This window comes from Mauremys mutica, chromosome 13 (assembly GCF_020497125.1).
Source record: "Mauremys mutica isolate MM-2020 ecotype Southern chromosome 13, ASM2049712v1, whole genome shotgun sequence".
NCBI classification, from domain to species: Eukaryota; Metazoa; Chordata; order Testudines; family Geoemydidae; genus Mauremys; species Mauremys mutica.
Window position 1 is genome coordinate 18,661,807 of NC_059084.1, and position 24,644 is coordinate 18,686,450.

General features: G+C 45.0%; 1 protein-coding gene across 1 annotated transcript; it reads left to right on the top strand.

The window, feature by feature from the left end:
• Positions 1-1,484: 1,484 nt before the first annotated feature.
• On the top strand, positions 1,485-24,161 carry LOC123348679 (thyrotropin-releasing hormone receptor-like). Its single transcript, XM_044986279.1, has 3 exons — positions 1,485-1,630; positions 2,400-3,289; positions 23,567-24,161. The coding sequence occupies exons 2-3, from the start codon at positions 2,483-2,485 to the stop codon at positions 23,945-23,947; spliced, it is 1,188 nt and encodes a 395-aa protein (XP_044842214.1). The 5' UTR covers positions 1,485-1,630; positions 2,400-2,482; the 3' UTR covers positions 23,948-24,161.
• Positions 24,162-24,644: the final 483 nt, after the last annotated feature.

Here is a 24,644-nt window from a genome sequence, read left to right on the forward strand (position 1 = left end):
CAACATTTCCATCAGAAAAGCAAGTGGGAGAAGAGAAATGGTGATTTTTCAGTATCTCAACGTTAGAGTCAAACTGAATGGAATTACATGAGACAAAAAAAATAAAAATAAAAATCTGTAGCCTGAAAGGATTCCCCTTGCTGCATATCAAAGGCCTGCAAATGATGGTGACATGAGAGTTCTGGAAAAAAAAAAGTAGCAAGAATCGTAGGACTGGAGGGACCTCTAGAGATCATCTAGTCCAGTCCCCTGCACCCAAGGCAGGACCAAGTATTATCTAGACCATCCCTGACAGGTGTTTGTCTAACCTGCTCTTAAAAATCCACAATGACAGAGATTCCACAGTCTCCCTAGGCTATTTATTCCAGTGCTTAACCACCCTGACAGTTAGGAAGCTTTTCCTAATGTCCAAACTAAACCTCCCTTGCTGCAATTTAAGCCCATTGCTTCCTGTCCTATCCTCTGAGCTTAAGGAGAACAATGTTTCTCCCTCCTCCTTATAACAATCTTTTATGGACTTGCATGTATATCCTTTATTATGGAAAGCGTTACACCACTTTATGCAGCCCTGACTGTACATGCTCAGGGTTTGTGTGTCTCCTTCTTCTTCATACAGAGAAGAGCTGATAACTGATGCGACTCCCAGGAAAAGCTCAGAAGAATTATCATGAGGGTCAGAAGCTGAAGCTTCAAGGGGAGGTTTCAGTCCCTGTATCTGTGGGTCTCAGTCAAAACCTGATGGGGACTGAAATGTAGGGCAGAGGCGTTTGAAAACGTGGACTGTGCAAATTGAATTGGCATTGAGCGACGCACAGGGTGCAACCCGGATCCCCAAGGGGGAGGAAAAGTCCCCAGGAGCGTGAGTGAACCGCAGAGGTGGGCTCATCCCCAGGCTGAAGCTAGGCTCGGGTTGCACAGACCCCCAGGAGTCAGGACTGGGTCCCGGGGGGATAAGCACTCACGCAAGTGGTTCCAAAGGCGGAAGGGGGGATGCGGTGGGCTGCAGAAGAGGGGCGGAGAGTTGAACATGTAGAGGAGGCAGAGGGCGACAGGCCCCGTGCTGGGGGGAGGTGGGGGAGGACTAGTCACTAGTGGGGTGACCAGATGTCCCGATTTTATAGGGACAGTCCTGATTTTTGGGTCTTTTTCTTACCTAGGCTCCTATTATCCCGAATGTTCACATTTGCTGCCTGGTCACCCTAGTCACTAGCGCCCCGTTTCCCTGGGCTCGGGGCTTTCCCCTCCGGCTCCGCGGGGAGGAGAAGGGGGCGCTAGGGCCCTGCCGGAGAGGGCAGCTGGGAATCCCCCACCCCCGGGGGGTAGGTAGGTAGAGGCTCCGGCTGCAAGCGGCTCAGCACAGAGCGGCAGCTCCAGCCGCGCGGCAGAGCCGGCGGGCACCGCAGCGGGAGGGGAGCTGCAGCCCGGCCCCAGCAGCAGCGCCTCGGCCCCGGGACGGCGCTGGCCACCCCGCCCGGCCAGGGCGCTCCGAGCTGGTAAAGTTCGCCGGGCCCCGCTCGGGCTCTCTCCGGCTTAGAACAGGAGGAGCTCGGGCAAAGGCGCGGCCGGGCGGTGCGAAGCGCTGGGCAGGCGCGGAAAGTTTGGGCCAGCGGGACACCTGTTTGTGCCCCAGGTTTGCAGCCTCCTAGCCCAGAATCGCTGCTGGAGGGGTGTGCTGGGCTATGGGGGTGTGTTAAGGGGGTGCTGTGTGTGTGTTGGGCTCTGTGAAGGGTTGCTGGGGTGTGTGTGTGCTGAGGTATGGGGGTGTGTGTTAAGGGGGTGCTGTGTGTGTGTTGGGCTCTGTGAAGGGTTGCTGGGGTGTGTGTGTGTGTGTGAGGTGGTGTTGGGGGGGTGCATGTGTATGCTGGGGTATGGGTGTGTGTTAAGGGGGTGCTGTGTGTGTTGGGCTCTGTGAAGGGTTGCTGGTGTGTGTGTGTGTGTGTGTGTGTGAGAGAGAGAGAGGTGGTGTTGGGGGGGTGCGTGTGTGTGCTGGGGTATGGGTGTGTGTTAAGGGGGTGCTGTGTGTGTTGGGCTCTGTGAAGGATTGCTGGGGTGTGTGTGTGTGAGGTGGTGTTGGGGGGGTGCGTGTGCGTGCTGGGGTATGGCTGTGTGTTAAGGGGGTGCTGTGTGTGTGTTGGGCTCTGTGAGGGGTTGCTGGGGTGTGTATGTGAGGTGGTGTTGGGGGGGTGCATGTGTGTGTGCTGGGGCAGAGAGGACCAACCTTTAGATGTAAAACAAAACCCTGCCAAACTCTTGAGTAGCGCAATCAAAGGTCCCCTGGTGTTTTGGGGGAAGACACTGGAGGTAACTGTGGGGAGGGTGATCTCCTGATGGGGAGTGCAAGGGAGAGACCAGGGCAGTTTCTTTGAACCAACTGACTTTCCCTGCCTTTCCTTGCTCAGGACCCCTGAAACGCAGCCGGGGAGCTGGTGAGAGCATCTGGGGAGCCTGTGGGACCAGCAGGAGATCTTCCAAGCAAGGCCTCATGGAGAATGAGACCTTGGCCTTTGGACCCCCTCTGGGCAACAGCAGCGTCAACCAGACGCTAGGGAAGATGCCCCAGCACCCCATGGAGCTGCAGGTGGTGACCATCCTGCTGGTGCTGCTGATCTGCGGGGTGGGCATCGCAGGGAACATCATGGTGGTACTGGTGGTGCTGCGCACCAAGCACATGGTCACCCCCACCAACTGCTACCTGGTGAGCCTGGCTGTGGCGGACCTGATTGTGCTGCTGGCGGCGGGGCTGCCCAACATATCGGAGGTGGTGGCCTCGTGGGTGTACGGCTATGCCGGCTGCCTGTGCATCACCTACCTGCAGTACCTGGGCATCAACATCTCAGCGTGTTCCATCACCGCCTTCACGGTGGAGCGCTACATCGCCATCTGCCACTCCATCAAAGCGCAGCTGCTCTGCACCGTGGCCCGAGCCAAGCGCATCATCGCTTGCGTCTGGCTCTTCACCTCCCTCTACTGCATGATGTGGTTCTTCCTGGTGGATACTGCCCAGGCTACCTTCTCAGACGGGGCACAGGTCAGCTGTGGCTACAGGGTCTCTAGGAACCTATACCTGCCCATCTACTTCCTGGACTTCACCATCTTCTACGTCATCCCGCTTGGGCTGGCCACTGTCCTGTACGGCCTCATTGCCCGCATCCTCTTCATGAGCCCTCTGCCTGCCACCCCCCAGGACCCCAGCAGGCTCAGCTCCATGCACCAGGGCAAGCCGCCCAACTCCAGCTCCATGAAGTTCTCCTGCCAGGGCAACAAGGGGGCTCTGAGCTCCAGGAAACAGGTACAGCCTGAAAGCCAGTCTGCTGTCCCCCTCCTGCTGCATCTGAGAGGGGGTGGCATTGGGAGGGTGGGGGGCATGAGACAGGTGGGGTGGGGCAGGGACTGGAGGTATGAGAAAAGCAGTGTTCCTGTGTTTCTAAAGAAATGTTCACTCTCTGGCTCTCACGCGTTATAAAGAAAGACTCTGGGAATTGGTCTGAGTGGCATTTTTTTCTTGGTGTTTATAGATGGTTGGCATGGTGACATCCTGGAATGGATATAGGTGAGTTAGTGCATAACCCCCTGTCCCCTGTTATGGTCAGGATGCATTAAAGGAACCCATCTGATGGCTGCTTAGAAAGTCATCATCTCTCTAAAGAGACAAGCCTGTGGAGTTGCCTTACTCTGGGGGTTGGCAGCAAAGGCCTTCTCTGTGTGGCAAAATCTCTTAGAAGTATCAGAGGGGTAGCATGTTTGTTGCTTTTTACAGATCCAGACTAAGAGTCCTGTGGCACCTTAAAGACTAACAGATGTATCAGAGCATAAGCTTTTGTGGGTGAATACCCACTTGTGTCTGACGAAGTGGGTATTCACCCACGAAAACTTATGCTCCAATACATCTGTTAGTCTTTAAGGTGCCACAGGACTCTTTGTTGCTCTCTTAGAAGTGCGACTCTGATCCCTGACTTGACAGGGGCCCTGGAATGCAATCTATTCAATTACACCTGATGGGTTCTTAGGGATCCTTTTCTCCTGGAACACCCCCAAAGTTGGCAGGCTTCCCAACAGAGCCTAAAGCTTCTTGGATTTAAAGGAGTGATCAACCCCCTCACAGCAGACAGTGAGGTTGTAGGGGGGAATGGGGCTGAGCAGAGGAATAGTGCTATTGCCTTTATTGCTATTTCCGGGTTTTCTTTCCCTTCTCTGTGTAATGAAATCATCAGGGGTAAGAGGAGAAAAGGCATGAAAGCTGATAAAAGGCTGAGTTCTTTTAAAAGGCCCCTGACTACACAGGAGCATTGGTTTCCCACAGTCCCTGTCTCAGCGGAGAAGCAATTGCCTGATGCTACAAGCACCATAAGAAAGGGAAGCATTCCGCAGGAATGGAGCAGTCCTGGTTAGAGGCGGTTATTGTTGCAGACTAGCTACTAATTCACTCCATGATTAGAAAGGTGTTCGATTGCTGTAATGCAACCTGAGCTTCGCTCCCAAACTGGAATCATGATTAATTAACCCTTCCAGTTTAAAATCGCCAAGGAAGAGGCGATCTGATGGGACACACCTCAGACAGGAGCGCCATTACCCAAACTCCCATCCCTTCCCTCTGAACTCCTTTCTGAGCCAATAGCAGCATATGAATTAATTCTGGGGAGCAAACTCTCCTTGGGTAAAAAGAGGAGCTGTCCTCCAGCAGGGGGAGACGTTTCTCTTTTCTTTGCCCGTTAGTCCCTGTTTGGCTGGCTCGTTCCTGTTAGCATTCACCATTCTGTCTGGATGTGCTTTCATTCTCTGCCTAACCCACACTTTAGCTGGACAATAACTATCTGAAACCTTATTATCCTTCTTCCCTTAGCGGACAGTCACAGTGTCCGGGTGTGGGACCTCTCCTTTTACATTTGCACTTTTACTTTATTGTGTATTAGTCAACTTTTCCATGGTGCAGGGAGGCAGGACTGGATTGGAACAGGTGCCATTTCTAGAGCTGCTAAGCAAATCCAACCAGGGAGTGAGTCACCACATCTCAGTGAGGAGACAATTTTGAAATACCAGGTGCAATAGAATAGAGCTCTGTACCTGGATTTCTTAAGCTGTACGTGTGTGTGTGTGTGTGTGTGTGTGTGTGTGTTTGTTTCTAGTCTCTTTCCTTTAACTTTTGATCTCTTCTCTTCTCTTCCCATGGAAAGGTTTAGATCACGTTCTGAATCCTTGTAAATTAACTGGGTGAAATGTTAGACAGAGGTCGGCAACCTTTCAGCAGTGGTGTGCCGAGTCTTCATTTATTCACTCTAATTTAAGATTTCGCATGCTGGTAATACATTTTAACGTTTTTAGAAGGTCTTTTTCTATAAGTCTATAATATATAACTAAACTATTGCTGTATGTAAAGAAAGTAAGGTTTTAAAAATGTTTAAGAAGCTTCATTCAAAATTAAATTAAAATGCAGAGCCCCCTGGACTGATGGCCAGGACCTTGGCAGTGTGAGTGCCACTGAAAATCAGCTTGTGTGCCATCTTTGGCACGTGTGCCATAGGTTGCCTACCCCAGTGTTAGCAGTTGAAATAAAGGAATTGGATTGGTTTAGATGTGTAAATAATAGGCAAATGAGGCTCTTTGGGATTATGCTTGATAATTTACAACAGAAATGGACAGGCAGAGGATTCAGATGTGGATTTGGAGACTGCAGTTTGCAAGGCCAGTTCTAGCCTGGTGTAAGTGGGTGCAACTCCCTTGACTTTAAGGGCTTAAACCAGGGCTGACTTTGGCCCTTAGAGTCTACAAATGGTAAGGATCATATACTCTTGAGGCATGGATGCACTGATACTAATAAATGCTGTGTAAAGGCTGATTGGGAAATGGGATTCTCTTTTGGGGTCCCCTTTTTTCCATGGTGTCCCCTTTCTTTTTCAACCAGTTTTAGTGCTGTGTGTGTGGCGAGGGAAGGTATATGACTTGGCATGCTGCAGACAGCCAATTGTATCTTCAAAGCCCTGCGCTGACATTAACTAGTCCTCCCAGCACCCTTGTCAGTAAGAGGAATATGATCAACATTTCATGCCAGCTAAGTATTTAAGGGTTTTTAGAACTGTGCATGTGATTTTACACACCCAGGCTAAAACCCTTTTTGACTTCACTGGAGCCAAGATTTCACCCCTACTTTCCTGATTAAAATCACAGAAACTCCCCCCCTCACTCATAGCCTGTTCTAATGGGCACTTAGACATCTAACCATCATCCGCACACACTTACCATAATCACACACTTAGGGTACATCCACAAATACACACACCTCATTTTGAAAATCCCAGGCTAAGTGACTTACCTAAAGCCAGTCAGTGGTAGATGTAGGATTGTAACACAGGAGTTCCTGGCTCCCAGCCCCATGCTTTTTCCTCTAGACTACGCTGCCTTTGATAGTTTTGGATATGGCTCTTGGTTTGTAAGGCATCCAGCCACATCGGAACTGTATTCTGGTGGTTGGAGAGTCCAGAAAATGTTCTTCAAAGAACAATTGCTACACAAGTTGCCCCTTTATGGGGTGCCTCCCCTGCCTGATATCCATCATTGACTGAAGTAGGCTGCTCTTCAGCATAATTGCCTTGTCTTTTGTGGAGCTTTGCACAGCACCATATAACACTTTTCAACTCTCTTCAGCAACAATTGTTGACTCTGTAGGCCCGGTGGAGACCTGTTGATTCCGCTCCTGCAGATGAGCAGACGCAGGATACTTATCATAGGATCAAACTCTCCTTTTGGTCACACCAGAATGTATTGTTTGTAAAGAGGCACAACCCATAACATTCTGGGACTCCTCAACATGCAAGGGCTCTCTGGTTTGCCTCAGGTTTCTTATGGCCTTTCTGATCTGCTGCTGCCTGAGGGTCCTTAGATGAGGCTGAGATATGAACAATAATTTAATCATAGACTATCAGGGTTGGAAGGGACCTCGGGAGGTCACCTAGTCCAACCCCCTGCTCAAAGCAGGACCAATCCCCAACTATTTTTTTCGCCCCAGATCCGTAAATGGACCCCTCAAAGATTGAACTCACAACCCTGGGTTTAGCAGGCTAATGCTCAAACCACTGAGCTATCCCTCCCCCCATTATTATTAACAAGTAATATTAATTATTAATAATAAATTTCCACCAGTAGCTCTTAAAGCATTTTAAAAAGGTGGATCAGTATCATTATCCCCCTGACACAAATGAGGAAACAGAGGCACAGAGGGATGAAGAGTAGGGCCCAAGGTCACATGGCAAGTCAGTGGCAGAAGCAGGAAAAGAACATGCATCTCCTGGTTCCTAGCCCTGACTGGATTGCACTGCCTCCACATCTAAATTACGAAGCTGCATGAACTATCAAGTGAGCCAACTTGGTGGGACCCCAGAAAGATTATGGTGGGAAATAAATTTTGGAAATATTGGTCTCTCTGTCTCCAGAGAGAGATGGGCTCCTGGGAGAGAGTGAGCAGGAAGGTACCTTCCAAATGCAGCTCGGGCTTCACTGCCCTGTGACTGACAGCCAGAACGTTGTGTTCAGGTTACTGCATGGTCCAAAGATCACTTTAAAAGTCTTTCCTCATTCTTTGCCTCCCTAGAAGAAACCACTGTCAGCGGAGCCGGGGTAAGCATTGGAGGCAATAGGATAACTGCAGCTATAGGGGAAACCCAACAAAATGCAGTTGGGAAGGACCAAGCGGGAGAATACATGAGATCTGCAGCCATATTAGGGGCACATCAGCAAGAAGATGGTAAGATGTGGGAAGGAGATAGTAAGATATGGTGTGTGTCCCTCTCAGGCACACACTGCTCAAGTGTGTGCATCTCTCTGCAGTTCATTAGCTGCTGCAGCTGAACATGTCTCTCTTCCTTTGCTGACTCTAGTTCCATTTTCAGAAAATTACAGCTGTGAAAGAATTTGAAAACCTACTTTTTTTCTTCTAACTTTTCTGTCATTGTCTTGTTAAATTTGACAGGGGCCATTGTCATATGTTAAAATCAAGGCTGGAGAGAACTGAAGGGTCTCGCTTTTCCTCCCACTTCTTATGCTGTAAATTGGGAGCAGCTCCACAGAAGTCAAGCAGAATGAGAAGTTCTCAAATGGAATATCCAAGTCATTTATGCCAATGCCAAACTTTGTCTTAAATGTAGTCATGCTTCTTGCTCCCACTACTTTCCCCTCATTAGATTCTTCCATTATCCAATGAGTCTCTGCAGTAGAAAACCTTCCCATTAATATTTAGCTGAGAGCCATGCAGTTTTTAACAGCAAATTGCTTAGAGCTTAATACATTTATTACAGTTCACAGAGAGTGGCGGAGAGGAGACAGAGACAGATGAGTTTATCAGGCCAGAGTCAGTGAGCTAAATATTGTTTTGTGGTATTATCCTCCAGCTTTTCTTTGCCTTTTCTTTTTGGATGCATGTGAGAGTCTCCAGTGGGTGTGAATCATTTACCTGGCAGAGAGTAAATCTATGTAATGCACACATACTATTGGGAGCCTCTCTCAGTGAGGACGACAGGATTATTAGCATGTTTGATTGCATCCAGCATAATATTTGGAACCATTACAATGGGCTTTGGAGGATTTCAGACAATGAGCTAACATGCATATTATTATTATTAACATTTATATTGCAGTAGCATCTAGAGGCCCTAATCATATCAGAACCCTACTGCGCTAGGTGATGTACAAGCATCATAAATGACAACCCTTCCCCTAAAGATCTTACCATCTATTGTAAAGGTTACTGACAAGTGGATGGGGAGAAGGTGTAGACATGATATGCCTTGTTTTTAGTAAGGCTTTTGATGCAGTCCCACAGGACATTCTCAGAAGCAAACTAGAGAAATGTGGTGTAGGTTTGTCATAAATATAAAGGGAAAGGTAACAACCTTCCTGTATACAGTACTATAAAATCTCTCCTGGCCAGGGGCACCAAATCCTCTTACCTGTAAAAGGTTAAGAAGCTCAAGTACCTGGCTGGCACCTGACCCAAAGGACCAATAAGGGGACAAGATACTTTCAAATCGGGGGTGGGGGAAGAGGGAGAAGGCTTTTGTTCTGTCTGTTCCATGGGGCTTTGGCCGGAGCAAGATCAAAGAAGCCAGCAATGCAACTCCTATAGAGTTAGTAAGTATTTAGCAAGGAAATGCATTAGATTTACTTTTGTTTTGGCTTGTGAATTTTCTCCGTGCTGAGAGGGAGGGTATTCCTGATTTTCCTTTTGTAACTTTAAAGTTTTGCCTGGAGGGAAACACTCTGTATTTTGAATCCGATTGCCTGTGAGATTATCTTCCATTCTAATCTTACAGAGGTACTCCGTTCACCTTTTTTCTTTAATTAAAACTCTTCTTTTAAGAACCTGTTTGATTTTTTCATTGTTTTAAGATCCAAGGGTTTGGGTCTGTGTTCACCTGTACCAGTTGGGGGATTATTCTCAAGCCTGCCCAGGAAAAGGAGTGGAGAGGCTTGAGGGGATATTTGGGGAAGGTAGGGCTCCAAGTGGCCCTCCCTAAATGTCTGTTTAAATCACTTGGTGGTGGCAGCGTTACCTAATCCAAGGTACAAGGAAGGATTTGTGCCTTGGGGAGTTTTTAACCTAAGCTGGTAGAAATAAGCTTAGGGGGTCTTTCATGCAGGTCCCCACGTCTGTACTCTAGGAGTTCAGCGTGGGGAGGGAACCCCGACAGGGTTATATTCCGATAAGGCAGGTGTACAACTGGCTGAAAGACTATTCTCAAAGAGAAGTTATTAATGGTTTGCAGTCCAACTGGGAGGACATATCAAGTGGGGTCACACAAGGGTCTGTCCTAGATGCGATACTATTCAATATTTTTATTAATGACTTGGATAATGGAGTGGAGAGTATGCTTTTAAAATTTGTGATGAGACCAAGCTGGGAGGAGTTGCAAGCATTTTGGAAGACAGGATTAGCGTTCAAAACAACCTTGACAAATTAGAGAATTGTCTGAAATCAACAAGATGAAATTCAAAAAAGACAAATGCAAAGTACGACACTTAGGAAGGAAATAAAATCGAATCTCAGCTATAAAATGGGGAACAATTGGCTAGCTGGTAGTACTGCTGAAAAGGATATGTGAGTTATAGTGGTTCACAAATTGAATATGAGTCCACAGTGTGATGCAGTGCAAAAAAGGCGAATGTAATTCTGGGGTGTACTAACAGGAATGTCGTATATAAGACACAGGAGATAATGTTCTGCTCTGCTCAATACTGGTGAGGGCTCTGCTCAAGTACGGTGTCCAATTCTGGGTGCCACACTTTAGGAAAGATGGGGCATACTGGATATAGTTCAAAGGAGAGCAACAAAAATGATAAAAGGTTTAGAAAACCTGATCTCTGAGGAAACGTTAAAAAAGCTGGGCATGTTTAGTCTTGAGAAAAGAAGACCGAGTGGGGACATCATAAGAGTCTTCAAATTTGTTAATGGCTGTTATAAAGAGGACTGTGATCAATTCTTCTCCATGTCCACTGAAGGTAGGACAGAAGTAATGGGCTTAATCTGCAGCAAGGGAGATTTAGGTTAAATATTAGGAAAAACTTCCTATCTAGGTTGTGGAATCTCCGTCATTGGAAGCTTTTAAGAACAGGTTGGACAAACACCTGCCAGGGATGGTCTAAGTTTCCTTGGTCCTGCCTGAGTACAGTGGGCTGAACTCTTAAAGTCCCTTCCAGCCCTATATTTCTGTGATGCTATAAATAACACCTAAAATACCTTAGAGGAAAAATACTGACTGGGAAGACATGCCAGAAACCCCCATTTCAAGCTTCTGTATGTGAACTGTGTTCAATATACCTGAACCCCAAATACTTACGTGCTCTATATCACATTGACTAGGAGTTCCTGCCATCACACCAGCCTAGGTTGTGATCTTATAATTAAGTAGAGTTAGTACAAGGATTAGAGATTTCCATGGCTGACTCCAGTCCCTTGAAGAAGTGAGGTTTGTAAGTAAACAGTAAAGGTAATGATCTACAGGTGCTCCAGTGGCAAAGCCTTCCTTATCGAAGAGACTACTGAGAAGCCCTGTAAGTGTGAAAAACATTCATGAGGAGGCAGTGGAAATGCCTCTTCTGTATCTGAAAGTTTGGTACAGACAAGAATATATAACACAGCTAGCTCTGATTGTTCTGCTAATCTCTCTCTGTCCTGCATTGCATAAGGGCACATCTCAGGAGTGAGAAAGGATGCAGGTTTTCTGATAATTTATTTCCAGATGCTCGTTTGTGTAAAGGATACAATCAACCTCAGAATGTTTTCTGTGCCATTTTCTCACAGATGGTTCTGTTTATCATGGAAACAGAGAGAGGACAGATATATGCAGGAGGCTCTGTGTCTGGAAACATTTTCTTACGCTATGGCTTGCAGAACATTGTATTTCACGTGGATTCCTGATGCACTTTGTTAGATGCGTCCTGCTGAGTCCAGACAAGCAGCGTTTGAAAGGGGTCTGTTTGAAGAGACACTGATGGAGAGGAAGCAGGCTAGCTACACTATTAGCTCAGTTATCAAACAACTGACTGACAAGACTTCTAGTTAGGCACTACAGACTCATTAATGCTGGCTTCAGAAATGTATTAGTAACCACAGTCTTAAAGGTGAGACATAAAGCCAAAGCTTATGGTCCTTAAAGATCCCCTTTCATCAGAATAAGGGTGCTAATCTGACTGTCATGGCTGAGTTTCCACTCTCTGCATTGCCCAGGCAATTTCAGCTGGATCCAGAATTCTTCTTCACTTCCAGATCCAAACATTTGTATTGTTGTGCACTGTTTAACAGTTGCTGTGTTCCACCCCAAAGATGGCCTGCACTTCAATAGTAGGGTAAGTGAGCCCAATTTCTCTGAAAAAACCTTCACTGATTTTTAGGACTAAACTCAAATGGAATCATTAAGGTTTTGAGGTGATACTTTTGTTTTTTCTGCTTCCCAGATAGGGTCAGAATTATCAAAGGCAAGGCTATTCTCACAGTAGTTTCATGTGTGGACAGAAGTGCCCTCAAATCTCATGCAAAATCTTGTTCACCCAAGATTGCCAACCCAGGTCTGCAGAACCACATGGTACAGAGAGTACTGAGAAGTGCACGCATTTCTGGAGACTTATCTGCACCAAACCTGAACTCAACAACTTTTGAGGTCCAGAAAATGAGTCTCTAGTGTAGATACTCATCACCATTTCGAGTTCAGTCAGTAGGATAAGAAATTATGCCTCTGGGCTTAATTGATACGCAACTTCCCACTTCATAGGAATATACATAGGAAAGGCCCTACTGGATCAGACAGTGGTCCGCCTAGTCCAGTACTATGACTTCAACAGTTGTTGGCACCCAAGCTTAAGAAGAAAGTGCAAGAAGCCATACCGTAGACAGTCATGGAATAACTTCCTCCCAGGGGAAATTTCTTCTTAACCTCTGCTAGTTCGTTTTGCTTATGCCCTGAAGCATGTGTGTTTATATCCCTAATTCACTTAGGTCCTGAACCTGCATCTCTGAAATGAATGGGAGTTTCATCATTAGCTTCAATGGGAAGAGGATCAGGTCCCTATAGCAGAAACAAAGTAATCAGTGTCCTGTCTGGAAGGCAATAATCTTTGGCAGGTACCAGGGAACAGGCTGCTATGTAATTTGAATGTTAGTGCTGCTTAGTGTGTGTTTCACATTGTACTTACTGGTATTGAGACAGGTGATATGAGGTGAAATTAAATGGGCAGTCAGCTTTTCCTTGAATCGCAGCATATGTTTTCAAGTACCGGTTTTTCTTCTATAACAATAAAGAGATCAACATTCCACTGCTTTTTTCCTACCTATTTTTATACTCCTCATCCAAAGATCTCAAAGTGCTCTACACCTACTTGAAATAAGTGTCACAAACCCACGTGATGTATGAAAGGATCATCACACCCATTTTATATATGGCTAATTTGAATCACAGAGAAGCTTAAATGGCCTGCCCAGTTTCGCATACCGAGTGAAAGAAAGAGCCAGGAATAGAACCCAGGAGTTCAACTCCCTGTCCTTTACCCACTAGAGCAGGGGTAGGCAACCTATGGCATGGATGCCAAAGGTGGCACGCAAGCTGATTTTCAGTGGCACTCACACTGCCTGGGTCCTGGCCACTGGTCTAGGGGGCTCTGCATTTTAATTTAATTTTAAATGAAGCTTCTTAAACATTTTGAAAACCTTATTTACTTTACATACAATATAGTTAAGTTATATATTATAGACTTAGAGAAAGAGACCTTCTAAAAACATTAAAATGCATTACTGGCACGCGAAACCTTAAATTAGAGTGAATGAATGGAGACTCGGCACACCACTTCTGAAAGGTTGCCAACCCCTGCACTAGAGTCATTGTGAAGCTGTTTAACTGTGTGCTGTTATCCTTAGCAGTAAATTATCTACGCACCAAAATCATGCCAGATAAATCACAACTATTTTGATGCAGCTGCGGAAGGAATAAACAGAAAGAGTGCTCTGAGTATCATAAATCTGGGCTTTAGTAGTGCATCTAACAATGCCGTCTGAAAACTAACGGAATAAATTTGATCTAGATGCAAATTCTGTGAACTGGATTGAAGAACAGCTAATACATCATTCATAAACTGTGGTGATTCATGATGCTCCATCTACTTGTGAGGAGATGAAGGTATCTAGTTCATTGTTGGGGCCAGCTTTATTTACACCTTGCTAAGTGATCTGGAGGAGTAAGGAGCACCTGAATTACATTTGCAGGTGATATTGAGCAAGAAGATGCTGCAAACACCTAGCAGAGCTCAGGTAGTATGGTGAAGGACAGCAGTATAAAACCCTGAGATACAGCAGAGAGAAGACACAGGCAGAGCTCAAATTGGGGAAATGGATAGATAATTAATAACTAGGCTTCCATTTGGAAAAATGCAAAATATTAACCAGGAGAACCCTAATACAGAGGTAGTGGATGGAAGAGAGGAGCTTAAAGAAGAGCCAGGTGTAGCACTGGGTGATAGCTGGTTCCCTACAAGGGGATCTGGTTGCTAAGCCAGTGCATGTAGAGTTGTCTAAGCAGAGGCATCAAACTATGCGACAGAGGGGTAACAGCAGTGCTGCCAATGCTTGCAATTTTATTGCAAGTCTTGTGATATTTGATGTTTTTCATAAGGCCTCCACTCTTACAATCAGGTGATTATGTGAGAATCTTAGTTTACACTTCTAAAAAAGTAAGTTTCTAGCCCTCATGGTTGTGGAGAAAAGTCTGACAATGTGAAACAACTGCATCCTAAAGGCTCAGGCACCCGAAAGGAAATAACCTCCCTTCCCCCCCAAATATATTACTTTTTAAAATTTCATGACTTTGAAACTAACCTTGATGCTATTTCGGGGCCTGATGTGATTTTTGAACGATTGGCATTGGCAATACTGTAACGGTCCCTCTTTGAGCAGGGCTGGTGGGGCTGCGTTTGCAGTTCAGTCTTGCTTCTAATTGAAATCAGAGACAAAATTCCCACTGATTTCAGTGATCAGGATCAAGCCCTTGGAATCACTTGGACAGTTTGGGGCATCTGACTGTGGAAAAGACACCAACTGGACAAGGTCCAGAGAAGGGCAACAAAGATAATGAAGGAACTGAAGGGAAGAACCTCCTACGAGGAAAAGTGAGGTGAAGATGCAGAGCTTGGTGAAAAGTTGGCTGAGGCAATAGGGATATTTTCGTGTCTCTTGCTCGTTACACAAAAAACATAATATGAAGGAACTACATGGAGAGAAGGATGATCCAGTGGTTAGGGCCCTAGACTACGACTTAGGAGACAGAGGATCAAGTTCCTGCTCTGCCACAGACTTTCTGTGTGAGCTGGGGCAAGTCACTTAGCTTCTCTGTGCCTCATTTTCCCATCTGTACAATGGGGATAACAGCACTGCGCTGCATCGAAGGGGTGTTGTGAGGGTAAAATACATTAGATTGTGAGGTGCTCAGATATTACAGTAGTGGGGGCTAGATAGGTGTCTCAGATAGGTAGAAATAACCATGGTTACAACATGCAAGTCTCAACACCGTGCTGTTCTGGTGGCTTCTCAAAGCAGACATTGGTGAGGGCCACAAGAAGGCCTTCAAACCACTTAAAGGGATACTAGCCTATTCCGATATGCTACGAGGACCTTATATTATTGTGGGGGTTTCTCTTAATTTCTCTCCAGCCTCCAAATCTGACCTGTAATTGTGCACTTCCTTAAAAGAAATTATGTGCCTTCTCCTGGCCTTACAGGTGCGGCCTCCCTCATGCTTAACTCATAACAGGCTGCTAACGAAGGAGTTCAGGTTAGACTGAGTCTGACGATAATTGTTCTTAAAGGGGGGAAGGAACTGCTGAGGGGAGGGAGAGGTGGGGAACAAGGAAATAACAAGAAATGGGGGCATGAAATGGTATAAAAGAAAATGCAAGCTAGACTGCAGGAACATGTACTTGCATTGGTCTGTGGGAAACTCTCCCAAGGAACATTACGGAAGCTCGCACTACTGGAGTTCTTCAAACTGAGGCTGGATTTGCCCCATATGGTAGTGCAGTAAAGGCTGATCTTGCCGATGGCAAGGAGATGGACTCCACCTAACAGGTCTGTTCCATCCCTAATAATTGTGCTGCCATCAAGTAGTGACTGCACTAGCATGACATGGCATCTAGCCTTGGCTTAGCCTCAAGAACCCAGTCTCCGGGCCCCTTTTCTATGGAATAGGTTGAATCACTAGCACTGAGATATGTCAGGTGACATTCCATCTCTTTCCAACCACAAGACAACCCAGATGGCTTTAAGAACTTGTGTCTCTTGAATAGCACCATAGAATGCTGCTTCACAAGTGATACAGGTTAAAAACCTGTGAAAGGCTCATTTGCTTATGAATCATTTGTTGCTGGTGTGGATTATTTGCCTTCTGCCATTCAGAAGCCCTGACAGCTTTTTGAAAATGTCACAGAAAATATTCCTGGTGGCCTTCAGAAAGCTACCTTGTCATTTGTGTCAAAAACTTTGAATAGCACCAGAAGCTGCTATTATAATAAAAGACATGGGAGAGGCGTCTTATCTAAAATGATAAATACTAGGATTAAAAAAAACAGTAGACATGCTAATGATGAGATTTCTCTGCTTCAGTACAGGAGCTTGTTTAAAAGCACAGTTGCCAAGTAGGTACAAACACAAGGGAGGCAACTAGAAATCAGCAGATTTTCAAATACAAATGTGCTTCTGCAGGTGGTGCTAACACAGCAATAAATATTATGATATTTGTTATCTCCTACTGTTCACAGGTAACATCTGGGCATCTCACAGGAAACAAATAGAAGGCAGATCCCTGCTCTGAGGAGTTTACTTTCTAAGACCTGGATTCTGCAAACACTCATGGATGTTTGAATTAAAGAACATAAGAATGGCCGTACTGGGTCATACGAAAGGTCCATCTAGCCCAGTATCCTGTCTTCTGACAGCAGCCAATGCCAGGTGCCCCAGAGGGAATGAACATAACAGGCAATCACCAAGTGATCCATCCCCTGCTGCCCACTCCCAGCCTCTGGCAAACAGAGGCTAGGAACACCATCCCTGCCCGTCTTGGCCAATATCCATTGATGGCCCTATCCTCCATGAATGTATCTATTTATGGGCCTACTCATGTGGCAGGATTAGGGCCTATGTGACTACCATGACAGACAGGAGCAGATACAACATGCCCCAACTATTTGATCTTGCAGCAGTCCAGTGGATGGGAACTGAAGCTAGACAGATTCAGACCAGAATAAGGTGCACCTTTTCATCAGAGATCTGGCAGTAAATAAAAAATCACTGCTCTAAAATTTTCAGCAGACACAAAGATATGCATACTAGTAAAGGATGAGGACAAGGCAGTCACACAGAGCAATCTGGATCACATGTTAACCTGGGCCCATTCAAACAAAATGTGTTTTAATACAGCCCAATGAAGTTATATGTGTAGGACAAAGGAATGCAGGCCATACCTACAGAATGGGGACTGTATGCTAGAAAGTAGTGACTCTGAGAAGGGCTTAGGGGTGATAGTGCATAAGCAACGTAGCATGAGCTTCCAGTGTGATGCTGTGGCCAAGAGTGCTCATGCGATCCTTGGATTCACAAACAGCAGGGTAGTGAACAGAAGCAGGGAGATGATTTTACCTCTGTGTATGGCTCTGGTGAGACTGATCCTGGAATACTGCATCCAGTTCTGGTGTCCATATTTTAAAAAGGATGTTGAAAAAGTGGGGAGGGTGCAGAAAAGAGTCACAAAAATGATTTGAGGGCTGGAGAAAATGTCTGATGGTGAGAGACTTATAGAGCTCAATTTGTTTACCCTTTCAAAAAGAAGATTGAGCAGTGACTTGATTACAGTCTATAAGTATCTTCATAGGGAGAAAATACCAGGTCCTAAAGATAAATCCAGACAAAAATCAAATTAGAAATTGGGCATAAGTTTTTAACAGTGATAGTGATTAACCATTGGAACAAACTACCAAAAGAAATGGTGAATTCTCCATCTCTTGATGTCTTCAAGTCAGGGCTGGATGCTTTTCTGGGAGATATGCTCCAGCAAAACACAAGTAACGCATTAGTCAAACAAGTTATTGGGCTCCATACAGCAGTTATGGGGTGAAATTTAATGGCCTGTGATGTACAGACAGTCATACTAGGTGAGCTAATGGTCTTGTCTGCCTTTTAACACTACGAATCTATGAATTATGAATAGTGGGGTTAAAAAACCATTTGGAGCATACTTAGGGAAACTTGAAATCTTTAAATCAAGTCTGGATATCTTTCTGAAAGAGATGTTGTAGCTCATACAGAAATTTTGGGCTTGATGCAGAAATTATGGGGTGAGATCCCCTGGCCACCTTTAAACAGGAGGTCAGATAAAATGATCATAATGGTCCCTTCTGGCTTTAAAATCTATGAAACCCTGGAAGGGAGGGGCAAGGGAGGATATGTGTTACGGCCAGTTTAGGCTGCACATGTTTGAGTGGTTCAAGTGGTACAATTGGTTAGTTTTTCAAATGTAATGTGTGAACAAGCTCATTTGCCTAAGATGATCTGTGTGGAATCCACAGACACAGAGCAGGGTTTAGTGTGACTTTCATAAGGGAGGCTATTTTGCAAGGTTTATGTTGGAAACAATGTGCTTAGGGATAAATGCCTGATACATTAAAATATAACATGATTTTATCTGATAATAAATTACCACCAGTGGGCAGCAGAGATGTTCTTTAAACCACTGTGGCCAGGACTAAGAGGCTAGAGGAACGACCACGTGAAGCGGGGCTGAAGGTGTGTTGGAATGGTAGGACAAAAATAAGGCAGGGGAGATGGTGTCCAAGGGGAAGTGAGAGGGTGTGGAAACTGGAGAACAGCAGCAGGGGCTCAGAAGCAGCTGCCTAAAGTGAGATTGTAGCAGATGGAAGGGGTGATAGAAAGCATACAGCCTAAGGAAGTCACTGAGGCCAGATGTAAGAAGCAGGGATGGGGATACTGAGTGGGATTGCAAAACAGCAGCCATCTCCTAAATGACTAAAATCAGCTGGGAGGACTGTAACTCCAGTAAGCTCTGTATGGGGGGAGCGGTGAACTCAGACCCAATGGAAATGCCTTCACAATGATGGAGGATGAAAGCCCCCCCCCCAATGTATTGCAACACGAGGTGCCACTGTCATCATGAGGGCCTTGTCTTAGAGAGAAGTTGTTCTGTGGATTAAAACCGACTTCAGTCCCAGAGATTTCCAGTGTAGCTCATTCCATCCCCCTTCCCACGGCACGGTCTTGAAAGGGATGCTTGTGGAGGTGGTTGTGCTCAGTATAGCAAACAGCTCTCATTGCTCCACGAAGTTAGAGTTAGCTGTTATGGCCTGTGTGTTTGTTTAACTGCTTTGAAAGACTTTCCTTTGCTGAGTGTGTGCTTTATTGAGAGACTTGTGGGTTGGTTCCATTTGTGACTTTTCTGTGTGGAGCTGCCTGTAATGAAACTAGCGCGTCACACTGAGAAAAACCTTGTTAGGGGAACGGGGATGAAGACAGAGATGCAGAAGGCATTTATTGAGCGAAACTTTTGAGAAGAAAGCTGCTTCCCACACACAGGCAGTCCCACGCCCTGGCGTAATCATTAGCAGCCAGCATGAATTTGCTAAGAACAAATCACGCCAACCAACTAGATTTCCTTCTTTGATAGGGTAACGGGTTTGGTGGATAGCGGGGAATGTGGTGGACATAATATACCTGAACTTCAGCAAGGCTTTTGACACAGCCTCACATGGCATTCTGTTAAGTAAGCTAGAGAAATGTGGGGGGCTTGGCAGAGCTACAATTAAATGGATACATAATTGGTTAAACAACTGCAAACAAAGAGTAACTGTTCATGGAATGATGTCAGATTGGAGGGAGGTCTCAAGTGGGGTTCCCCAGGCACTCTGGGTCTGGCATTGTTTAACATCTTTATTAATGACCTAGATGTTGGAATAGAGGTCATACTGATCAGATTTGCAGATAAAATAAAGCTGGGGGGGATTGCCAACACTTTGGAGCATAGAGCTAAAATTCAGAGGGATCTTGATAAACTGGAGAACCGGGCAATGGACAACAAAATGAGATTCAACAATACAAATGTAAGGTGCTACACTTAGGGGAGAAAAACCAAATGCACAAATACAGACTGGTGGACAACTGGTTTGGCAGCAGCACTGCTGAGAAGGATCTGGGAGTTGTGGTGGATCACAACCGCAACGTGAGTCAGCAATGTGATGCTGTTGCAAAAAAAGCAAATGCAATTGTAGGTTGCATTAACAGAGGCATAGCATGCAAGTCACGGGAGGTGATAGTACCACTCTACTCAGCTGGAGTACTGTGCCCAATTTTGGTCACCATATATAGAAAAGATATAGAAAAATTGGAAAGGATCCAGAGGCGATTGACAAAGATGATCAGAGGGATGGAATGCAGCCATATGAGCAAAGGCAGCGAGCAAACAGGCAGAGACTCAGGCCTTTGGGCAGGGGCTGAGTCAGCAGTTCAATTACTGGACTTGGCCAAAAATTGAGGAAGGGTAGATTCAGGTTGGAGATCAGGAAGAGGTTTTTTGATCACAGAGTTGTTGTGACGTGGAATCAGGTACTGTGGGAATGAGTAGAAGCTGTGAATGTTAAGTCAGGTAAAACTAGAGTGAATGAGTAGTGGGGGCTCCTAGCATTTGTATAAGCACCTACTGAAAAAGGAGTGGCGGGGTTGTTTTGGTAAAAAGGCAACTGGACCAGTGGTTATTTCCATCCTAATTTCCTACTGCTTGAGAAACCATCGGTAACCAGATGTTAATTTCTATCATATTGGGAACATTACCTCTTAGTGACTGGTACGGTTACTCATGAATGAACAGGTCACCCTTCACAAACATGATGGTGCTTCAAACCAAAGAAGAAGAGAATTACAAATAATCAAAGAAAAAAAGTCATCTTAGAGGTTTTTAATGAAGCTCCGGTCCCCTAGCGGGAAGTGAAGTCCACCAGAGAGTTCAGCTAAACATGCCAGAGTTTATATTCGGAGTATGTAAATGAAAGGGATTATTGTATGCCATTCAGAATCTGATAACTCATCACCTTAGGAAGGAATGTCTGTGCTCAATGCCGAGTCTGCCTAGGCTGGCTAGCGAAGGTTTCTGGGTCACACTCTCAGGCAGCTATCTTGCATAGGCTCAATCCAAAGCCCACTAAGCCAATGAAAAGTGTCCCATTAATTTCAGCAGTTTTTGGACTAAGCCCCAAATCTCTAATACTGAATTTTCTGCTTATCCCAGAGGACAGCCAGTTCCTTAATGGAGTTCCCGTTCACCCAGGACAAGGATGCTTGCAGCCTGCTTAGACCAAATGAATATACATCCAAGTCTGCTTTAACCACCCAGGAGACCAAGCTAAATAAATAGTTTAGTAGAGGTGAACTAAAGGTTGAATGAATTTGTACTCAGGGTCACTGAAGACAGGCACTTGGTTGCCTCTTGCTGTAGGTTTCAGTTGATTGTTACAGCTTTGTCCAAGGTGAACACGTTCAAGTTCTCATACAGAATCAAATCTCAGCAGTACCAATACCCAGCAAAAAGCAATGCTCTTTGCAAACTTGACAAGCAGGTAAATGTGCAGTGACTCAGGGGGAAGTGTTCAGACCTTACGGATGTACGGAGACACGATTGCTAGACATTCTGGGTCAGATCCTTGGCATAGCTCCATTTACTTGGAGCAACATCACTTCACACCAGCTGAGTATCTGTCCCTCTCTCTTCCTAAAAGGATACAAGTGTCTTCTTGTGAGCTCTCCCTCTAGTCTGTGTTTCCCTACTGACTGTTCTGTGCACAAAACTGGCTGATTATCTGTGCTGACCTCTGCTTTTCCAGGCGGTGTGTTGGCCTCCATCCTGTTGAGCAGTTTCTCTCAGTTAATTGCTATAACAATATTTCTTATGTTCATATATAATTTTTTTTGTATCCATTACAAATCTTTAGCATCAGGTTCATCGCCTTCATTGCCATTATCAGTAGCAACGTCCCAGTTGGTACCTGCAAAACTTAACCATCAAGGTTACCATCTTCATCCTTTGGAATAGTGTAAAACCCATCCTCATCTTCAAGACTTCATACATCTTCCATCTCCAGCTGTGGTAAATAGAAAATATTTTAGAAAACTGTCTTTCAATTATAGTGACCTTAACAGAATTGTTGAATGTTATATTACTAACATATAACATCTGTATATAGTCACACTGATGCAGTGCATTGTAAGTACCACATGTCGGGGGTTGGTAAGGAAATCTATCTTTTACTGCACTGGTTTGATAGCTCTGGGGTCTAAAATTCTCCCAACCTAGATCACTGATAGCACAGATTGCAGCAATGTGTGGGACTCCATCATACTGCCCCCTAAATGTGCCTCAGCACTGACATGAATACACACCCTTTATTGAGCAGAAGATGGTTCAATCTCCATGGTCCAGTCATTCCTAATCCTTTTAGCTGAGACAGTGGTACCAGTTATGACAGTTGGTTATAACTGGAACTGGATGGACCCCAATAGATTTCCTGTGGGGCACCAAGCCAGCCATCAGACTATAATGACTGCTGGTCACTACCAACCTATTTCTGCATATTTCTAAAAATTACCCATTTGCATGGCATTTGGTGCTAGATGGGATAGATTGGAACCAGAAATCTGTCTGACTCTATTATCCCCTGAGCCATCCTGTTCCTTGTAAGTAAGGATTTGCATGGTAGAACTGTGTCAGATATGGGTCACTTCACACACACTGCAATCCTTCATGTGTATTTCCCAGAAGGAGTAAGACACAATAACTGGTCCATTGGGTTCTTAGCTGTGATACAGTAACTCATAGCATGATCACACTATCTCATGCTGGGACGTGTCCCTGTGTCACCACTGTACTGTACTCTGGCTTCCAGGCTTGGTAGTAATCCCTTTCTTGTTCCAGGCTTTACAATGTGACATGTCACTATTCTCAGCTCCCACAGAGAGCGTTCTAGAGGGTATGGTACCCTGTAACCAACTGAAAACTATTCTTCAAGAGAACCGGCGGTCAGACCTTGACAAAAATATCTATCTTCCCGCAGAAAAGCATAATTACTGAACTACCCCGTTTTGGGCATTTAGGGGTGCCTACATCCTTAATATGCATGTCATACTCCCACTAGCATATATAAGGCATTCTGAAGAGCATGTGTATTCAATAAATATGTGCTGAAAGGAATATAATCCCTCATAGAAATGGCTGTTTGCAACTGCCTGTTTCGGATTATTGTAGAAAATCAATATAAGAGAAATGCATTTTAAAAAAATTCTGGAGTTCAGCAGAGAGGAACCGCAGCTCATTTCTGAAGTCTCATCACGTCCTTTTTCCTAATGTGCCAATACAGAACCTTGCAGATGCTTCAGATTTTAAAGATATTCACTAGTTACTCTGTGCAAAAAAATTGCTCTTGGAACAGATCTGGAATTCATGCTGGAGTCTCGGTGCTCTAATACCAGTTACTCGCAGAATCACTTGCTTCTGAAATGTTTAAATTGAGCGGAAAGTCAACAGAGTCCAAAAGAATCATTTAAATATCTGAGAAGTAATTGTAATGCTTCCTGCACCAAATGCTGCTTGGGATTCTGCCCTAACATACAGGATAGTTTTCCCCTTGGTTTTTTTTGTTGTCACAAGCAATTTTCAAAAATTGCATCCAGTCAGAAATTCTGACCTCTTCAGTCCTTTCTATCCAGCTCATCTCCCAGCCAATGAATGATTGTTCCCAATGGGGTTTGAAGTGTCTTGAATGATGATAGGAGACCTGTTATGTAAGTGTGTTATTTATATAAAATATGCTCACAGGAGTGAAATTGGCCCCCTCCAGAGGGGTTGCCAAGATCTATGCCCCATTTAGCCTTATTTTGGAGTCTTAAATGCGACTTAAGTGATGCACAGACCCTGAGCTGGCCCTCTGCAGTTTCAAAAGTGGAAGAGGTGTAACATCAGCTATTTATTTTTTGTCCCTCCCAACTCAACAGGTGACCAAGATGTTGGCTGTGGTGGTGATCCTCTTTGCCCTGCTGTGGATGCCATATCGCACATTGGTGGTGGTGAACTCCTTCCTGGACCCTCCTTACCTCAACATCTGGTTCCTCCTCTTCTGTAGGATGTGCATTTACCTGAATAGTGCCATCAACCCAATCATTTACAACCTGATGTCTCAGAAATTTAGAGCAGCCTTCAAAAAGTTATGCAAATGTGAGCAGAAAAGGACTGAGAACCCCACCCAATACAATGTTCCAGTGTACTATAGTGTCATGAAGGACTATTCCCATGAGGAGTCCGATCATGACGTCACAGAACAAGAAGATCTAAATGGTTTCTCCGCAACAGTGAAGAAAAGTAAACTTTACAGATAAACGTGGTTACCATGAAACAACACAGACTTTGGGAAGTACGTGGTTGTATTTTACACTGTCTGGAATGTCCTCTTGAAAATTGTTTCTGCCATATGCAGAGAGCACACACCAAGATTAATTTAAGAGCTCTCTAGGGCATTTAACAAAATAGATTCGTAGAGAGCAAATTAATTTGTTTTTCCTGAATGCTAATTTATTCACAATCAGTATCGTGTGTTAGAATTTTGCCAGCATTTTGCATGGTCTGTAGTTAATGTGGTGGTGCAATTACATTTCCTGTTATGCACAAATATTTTCATTTGTTGGGCCTAGTCAGGGCTTGCATAGGAAACCTAAGAAAATCCAGGTGCTGCAGGGGGTTGAACCAATGCCTCCCAAGCAGTAGTAAGGAGCACTGTGTTGCTGAAGTGTCATCTTTCTGGTGGGACATAGAACCGAGACCCAGGCCACTTGAAGTCATCAAATGAAGATCTCATAGGGTTTTCAATAATAGGAGAGGTGTCAGCTCCATTGTTCTGGCCAAATTCCAATTTGGAAAATTGTCTTCTTCCTACTTAAAGTCTCTCCAGTATCTACAATTGCATACAGTACTCTTTCTTTTCTGTTCTGCTGTAACCTATAGTGTGGTGTTGCTGTTTACTATTGAACAGCTGCATTTCAGTGGCAAGCAAAATGATTGTGTTAGATACCATAAATA

Coding starts and splice junctions, on each gene's coding strand:
- LOC123348679 (XM_044986279.1), top strand. CDS start 2,483: ATGGAGAATGAGACCTTGGCCTTTGGACCCCCTCTGGGCAACAGCAGC. Junction 3,290..23,566: donor CTCTGAGCTCCAGGAAACAG/GTACAGCCTGAA, acceptor CCAACTCAACAG/GTGACCAAGATGTTGGCTGT.